At 31.3% G+C, this 7,453-nt stretch overlaps 1 protein-coding gene across 1 annotated transcript; it reads right to left on the reverse strand.

Moving 5' to 3' along the window:
* Positions 1-2,141: 2,141 nt before the first annotated feature.
* LOC132729617 (carbohydrate sulfotransferase 11-like) lies at positions 2,142-5,669 on the reverse strand. Its single transcript, XM_060715424.1, has 3 exons — positions 5,516-5,669; positions 4,551-4,624; positions 2,142-4,264 (listed from the first exon to the last, which is right to left on the reverse strand). The coding sequence occupies exons 1-3, from the start codon at positions 5,613-5,615 to the stop codon at positions 3,119-3,121; spliced, it is 1,320 nt and encodes a 439-aa protein (XP_060571407.1). The 5' UTR covers positions 5,616-5,669; the 3' UTR covers positions 2,142-3,118.
* Between the last annotated feature and the right edge of the window lie 1,784 nt (positions 5,670-7,453).

Raw genomic sequence — 7,453 nt, forward strand, 5'->3', positions numbered from 1 at the left:
GCTTTTAACTATAATCACTTCTCGGCGGCATTATTATGTGTTGCACATGTGACTAAAATATTGATATTTTTAATTGTTTTTTTTTCTGCAAAAAATTCAAATACAGCATTTACAGAGCAAAATGGAAAACGCATTTATTTCATATTTGGTCGCCACTGTTTTAAGAAACTCATTGAATTATTTTTGTTTGAATATAACTTGGCTTACATGAAATAAAAAGAATCTATATCCCATGCAATGTCCAGATTATGGTATAATGTAGACAAAGGTAAAGGTTATTCATATACTAATCACATGATCAATGTGTTTGAAAACTCATTTATAAACTAGGATATAAACTGAGACAAAGTCAGAGTATGCAATTAATAAAAGATTGTTGTTTAGGATCTCAACAATTTGAAATTGAATCACAAAGTAACATGACCTTCCACTTATGATACACATATAGCCAGGTATGTTTGCTACAGGCATCTCATATTCAAAATGAAGTATTAGATTATTATAATACCTACTTTTGTTAATCTCCTTGTCTTATCTTTTTGTTCATTTTTTGGCTATATGTACATGTATCATGCATACCCTTTGGTGATACAAATGCGCCTGTTCACGTTATAAAATACAGTAGTTAAATTTTAGAATCTGTAATCACACAGATGCATTGTACGTAAAATAAATAAATAATAAACTATAATGCATTTAACATATCTGTCCGAATCGCACATTGGGTTGTGTCTTACCTTTTAGTATTGTATTAATGATAGGTAGGCAATTTCTGTTGTTTAAATGATTGCACATTGTCTTCGTGGACTTTATCCTACTTTATCAAAATGTATAAACAATGGTAAAAATATACTAAAATTATATTATAAATGTCATGAAATTATGCTTCGTCGGCATTGATTGCCAATTTAAGTTTGGAAGCTGATATCATGCTTGATATCTTTATCATTTATTTTTCAATACAATCACTGAAGAATTTCCGAACTTAGAGAGTCATTGAAAGCACTGGAGAGCTTGACATGATAACAAACTGGACATATACCTACCTTTGCAAAATAAAAAATAAATCAACTGGATTGTTATTCATATTGTATCATTTTAACTCAATTAAAACAACTAAACTTAAGTTAATTAATCTAAATGACATGTATCAAACTCAGCTTTATGAAAAACACTGTTTATTAAATACAAATGACTCCGGCTGAAATTCCAGTCAGTAACAATTTTTTAAATCAAGTTTATCCATTCATCCAGTTATGAACAGGAAAGTTGCCAAAATTGAGACAAAAATGACAATTATATTGCCTAATGGTTGAGACAGTAATAAAAAATACAAATGCTGTATCGACTGACACCTATCTCATTCTTAAGGAAGACGATTTTGCATTTAAATGTTCCTACCAAATATAAATGATATCAGTCAATAGAACAAGGTTACATACGAATAAAAGGATAACCTATTTTTGACATTGGCGACATTGTATTTGACCGAATGTGTTTGCTTATTGGAAGAATGTATATGTAGTAGAGCAGAATAATTCAATTTCTAGAGCTCTTTTGGAAATGAAAACTAATGACTGAAGAGATTACAGATTTGAAACCTATGTGAATACTGATGGCTGAAAATAACAAAGGGCAATAACTGAAAAATAATGCAGGGTAGGTTATCATTCTTATGTGCTGCACTCCTCCTCAATAAGATCTATCAACCTATGAGGTTTCAAGATGATACCTCTAACACTTTTTGAGATATACTCCGGACAAAAGTGTGGGACGGACGGAGATTTAGTTATATTTTGAGTTTCCAGTGAATACGTTATATAGTAAATACTTACTAAGTTACTGTCTAGTCAAAAGATAAGCATCAAAAATAACAAAGAGCAATAACTGAAAAATTATGCACAGTAGCGTTATCATTCTAGCGTGCTGCACTCTTCAATGAAATCTATCCACTTATGAAGTTTCAAGTTGATACCTATAATACTTTTTAAGATTAGCTCCAGAAAATAAGAATAAAACATATAAAAGGACAAAAACCTAAAGGGTAGAGTAATCATTTTTATTCACAGCATTCCTCCTCAATAAGATCTATCTACCTATGAAGTCTCATGTTGACATCCCAAAGATTTCTTGATATATGCTCCACTCAGGAAAATAATATGTATAAAAAATAACAAAGGGCAATAACCCAAAAATAATGACGGGTAGAGTTATCATTCTTATGCACTACACACATCCTGAATGAGATCTACCCAACTATGAAATTTTATGTTGATATCTCAAAGGTTTCTTTAGTTATGCTCTGGAACAAATTAAGTATGAAAAATAACAAAGGGCAATAACTGAAAAATAATGCAAGGTATGTTATCGTTCTTATGTGCTGCACTCCTCTTCATTGAGATCCATCCACCTATGAAGTTTCAAGTTGATACCTCTAACTAACACTTTTTGAGATAAGCTTCAGACAAAAAGTATAAAAAATAACAAAGGGCAATAACTCAAAAATTTTAAAGGGTAGAGTAATTATTCTTGCGCACAGCATTCCTCCTGAATAAGATCTATCTTCCTATGAAGTTTCATGTTGACATCTCAAAGACTTTTTAAGTTAAGTATGAAAAATACCAAACGGCAATAACTAAAAAATTATGAAGGGTAGCATTATCATTCTTATCCACTGCACACCTTCTGTGTGAGAACTATCTACCTATGAAGTTTCACGTTGATATCTCAAAGGCTTTTTTGAGTTATGCTCTGGACAAACATGTCGAGGTTTATCTCTTACGGATGGACGGACAGACAGACAGACAGACGGACGAGTGGTTTAATTACTACATGTATATGCCCGAGGCATAAAAATATTTTATTTTCTTATGCACGGACGGCATCTTAGGTCTTCCTCCAGAAGAAAAGCTGGAAAATCGCAATAAGACATAAACTATGTTGGTGCGACGTAACCCCCCCCCCCGCGCTCTTAAAAAAAAAAAATCAATTAAAGAAATAATAGTAAAGTAATGCATTTGTTTTAACTGAGCTGATATTAACATTGTTGTATTTTTCTTCTTTATAAACTTGTACATTCTCATTCATATAATTTAGTGATATATCAAAATCGTATCGTTCAGGCTTTGTTTTCATTACTTTCGCGAACGTCAAAATAGCGGAACTTAAAGGGTCCTGTTTTATTCACTTTCATAATGTCGGGTTTTGACCTGTACCCGAATAACTCCGCATCAACACTGACTATATTTTGTAACTCTTGAAACAAGTCTTGTGGCAGGGAATGATACGCTTCCATGAAAGCTTCTTTTCTATTTAATTTCCGCTCTTCTCTTGGTCCGGAATCGGCATTAGCTTTGAGCAAAGCTGTTTTATACTCATCAATGTCAACTTTCGATACGTCCGAAAAGGGATACGGTATATCCTTGCTAATAACTCCCCTAATTTGCATCTTTTTGAAAGTCTTGAATAGCACTTTGTCTTTTGTTGTGCAATTATCGACATTTTTATAAACATAGAATTCCCAAGCAATTGCTTGTAAAATAGCATCACGCTCCGTTTCTGAGTCAAAATCTTTAAATTTTACTGCTTGTGTCAGATTTAGCTTTTCCAACAAAATCAACGTTTCTTCTTTAAAATTTTCCACTTTTGCTATATAGTCATATTTAATTTCACATGGTCTACAGTATTCGTAATTTGACGAAAAGTGGGCATCCACTTTAATGCCAGCTTTCCAAGAATTTATATAATAGCGAATAAATTCCTCAAAAGTGACGTCATCACCACAGGGAGGAGCTGCCGAAGGACTCTTTTGTCTGAATTTGTCTATTATCAATCTTCCTAAATCAAACCAAGATCGTGAATATGGTGTAAATAGTTTATCAACGTATCCTGACAAAAGCCTCTCGTAAGGGTCCCGAACAAATAAAAATTTTGTTGATGAAGTTAGAGCTTTATGAATTTTATAAAAAGGCAATTTTTCCAAAGTTTGATAACCATCATATGCAGCCATAGCTTTCGTATCAAATGGATCTGAAACATTTTTAAAGCCATTTAATATTTGAAAGACTCTCTTCCAAAAAGTGCAGCCATTCTTTTCAATGGTACAATAAATAAGCTTGTATTTTTCGTCGATGATAAGATGACTTTTAATTCCAAGTTCTGATGTCTTTCCAGTAAGAGACATGTTGTCACACTTTTTATCAATGTTTCTCCTTCTCTCGGAAAACAGCACCTCGTTGTAATGCACCGATTTAAAGCTTTCATCCTGCAGACAAAGACAAATGTTTAAATTAACAAATTGTACTTTACATTTTTTGTTCATGTTTTACAATGTTTTATATTATTTAATATTGAAATCAACGTAAATTCAAAGTAAATGACAGACGAATAAAGCAAGCAATTATTAAAGACATGCCCTTAAAGCATTTCACAGTGGTACTCAAGGCAAGGCTTGTTATATGACAAAGGTTTTTCTAAATATATCAATAGTTTATATTTCACAAAACTGTAAAGCTATATATTCTTAATGTGTTTTGAAACCCCAAACTTACAGAAAAAATATTATCAGAGAATCTTCGTCTATAAGTATAAATGTCTTTACCAAAAGAGTCATCTGTCGTTCTTCCTGTAATAAAAAATAAAACGCTCATTTTATTATATACACATTTTGTTACTTTCCATTATCGTACATGAACAGGCTTAATCAAATCGAAGCTGCAACGTTCCAATTTTGAAGTCTTGGCGGTTCTGTAGTGTTTCCGGTTTTTTTATTTCCTGCAAAATTTTTAAACAAAGTCATTTTTGATAAGCCTGTCAAACTTATATTCTCAGTGTCCAACTCTTTTCACCCTGCCATCTGCTATGAAGGTCGGCGTATCAGTTCTTTTAAATCTGTACACGGCCATTATCTTTTCGGACTGTTCTCCAGGAATGCTCAAAAATTAATTTGTCAGCCTTTCCGTAGTTAAGAGGTTTGTTTCTATTCACTATCGAACAATTGAAATAAATATCATTTTAATAACTAATAAATTGGATACAATACTTTATATGTCTGAATATTGAATAGGGTATTGAATTATGAACAATGATTAAAAAATATGATACATGTTAAACAAGCATTTAATTACTGAAACAGTTTTTGTCATATTATTACAATTACTTAGATATTTAAAACTGAAAGTAATGAAATTGACACTAAAAATCCAATAAAGAAATAATCAAAGTTTATTAGAATCATTTTTTTCGACTGCTGTCCTAGTTAAAAGCGTTCAATTTTTATGCCATTTTTACAATAAAAATGATTGTACTTTCTCACAAATTATAAGTAACATACGTCAAATAATATATAATCGCAAATAGAAATTATTTTCAGCCCGTCCATAATAGAAATATTTTTTATCAAGTTCCTTGAGTTTAATAGAAAAAAAACCGCAGCGGAGATAATAACTGTTATTTACTGCTATACATTTGCAATTTTACATGTACATATTCTGATTATTTTGTAGATGAAACTTACCATTTTGAAACACTAGTATCACGAGAGCTAATCCTAGTGAAAATATAAAATATTTCAATCTCAATCTTTTCCTGAGTTTAAAAACCATTCTTATATTCATTTAAATGATCCTGCCCCTCGTTGTTGTAATGTTCAAGTGAAGTGCTGAACGTAACTACTACGGTCAATGTTAAGGCAACCGCTGTCAATGACAGCAATATCCTTTAGATAAACTGACACAGAATTGGGTAGTCAGACAAAAAAAAATATGACGCATTAAAATGTTTTTTATAGACTAATGGACCAAATGTCACGTTAATAGACTATTAAGACATTGAAATGATTTATCACGGTTATATGTTTAGAACTTTTTTATATCCAATAAATTAATATTCTTTGCTTAATGCAGAAGATGAAGTTTTGTTTCATAAACAATGTCACTCTATTAGCCTTTTTACGAACGATAATCACAATTATTCGCTCTTTGAATAGATCTTTGCATATACTTCACGTTTGAAGTACATGAAGGAAAGCTGGCGCCATAATGAATCGATCAAAATCCTAACTTAACAGTCGTGAACGCATGTTCCACTGTTTGTGAACTTCACTAAAAGTATAATTTGTTATGACAACGTATATTTTTATGATCCAATAAATAATAATTACAGCAGTATTTTTATATGATAAAAATAATAAATAAATAAATAAATAAATAAATAGATTAATCAATTTATAAAACAAAACTCAAAAAAATATCACAGTATAGTTTACATTTCGATGATCGTGCATAATATACTTGTTTTAAGTTCAGAGCAAAGAACCAGTTTATCAGTTATTATTAAGCAACTGCCATACTAAGACTTGCTTGATAATTATTATAATCAAAATAAACCCCGCCCCTTTCAACATACAATTTAAATAATAATTCACACTTACAATATAATATTAAATTTTTGACAAGTATCAGTGTAAAATAATTGAACTGAATGCATTCAAATTTGTTAGAATTTGCAACAATGCACAATTAAAGGTACACTGTAGGCATTCTGCGTAAAAGTACGGTAATTTCATGCCGGGAGGGTCTTCATTTTGTGAGGAAATCAGCAGATTATTCTAATTTGATTTATCTCAACGTTAATCCTTTAACAAAGGACATGCAGTACATAACGGTTCTATATTTTAATACAAAGTCTCTACTTATTTACATTGTTGTTTTAAAAACTCCATTTTTATGTAACATAACATAAAATAAAAAATAAAAAGTCCGAGCACGATAAACAGAACTTTCGTAATGTCTAAATATAGAAGCACAGTCCTTGAAAAGTTAAACACAGGTAAACTACTGGTGATTAACCAAAGTATTTACATTAAAGATATAGAGATAGTATTTGAAGACAATATAACTTCGACTGACTATAGCATATTCAGTTGAGCCACCTCTGCAAATGAAATTACTTGTGGGCTCGAAACCTCGTGGATCTTTTTTCTTTCTTTTTTTTTATTCCAGATTCACTGTAAAACACATAAATATCAGTTTGACAATGTACACACATGAAAAGATAACTGTAATAAAACAAAGACAAAATGACGCAGCTCAATACAAGTCAAAGCAAAGAACGCGAATATCCCGTGCATAAAATATTTCACATAAACATGTATATAACTTAGCAAAAGTTTCGTTCTTGTCTCTACTTGAATACTATTCAGACATGTTGAAAAATTTTGAGCCCCGCTAAATTATAGAAAACGTATTTAATTTATTTTCGGCGAGAGAAAAATAAGGGAGAGTGGACGATTCCTATTACTGCGCCATACGACAGAACTGCAGATGCCTGCGGAGTCAGTGACGATGAAACCGACACAGAGAAACCGGAGAAACAACAGATACGGCAGATGAAATTTGAAATGTTGTATTTATCGTTTCTATGCATATCTTGAAATACATTTCTATGGAAAAAC

Source organism: Ruditapes philippinarum, unplaced genomic scaffold, assembly GCF_026571515.1.
Source record: "Ruditapes philippinarum isolate M1 unplaced genomic scaffold, ASM2657151v2 ctg8790_1_1_1_1, whole genome shotgun sequence".
Lineage (NCBI taxonomy): Eukaryota > Metazoa > Mollusca > Bivalvia > Venerida > Veneridae > Ruditapes > Ruditapes philippinarum.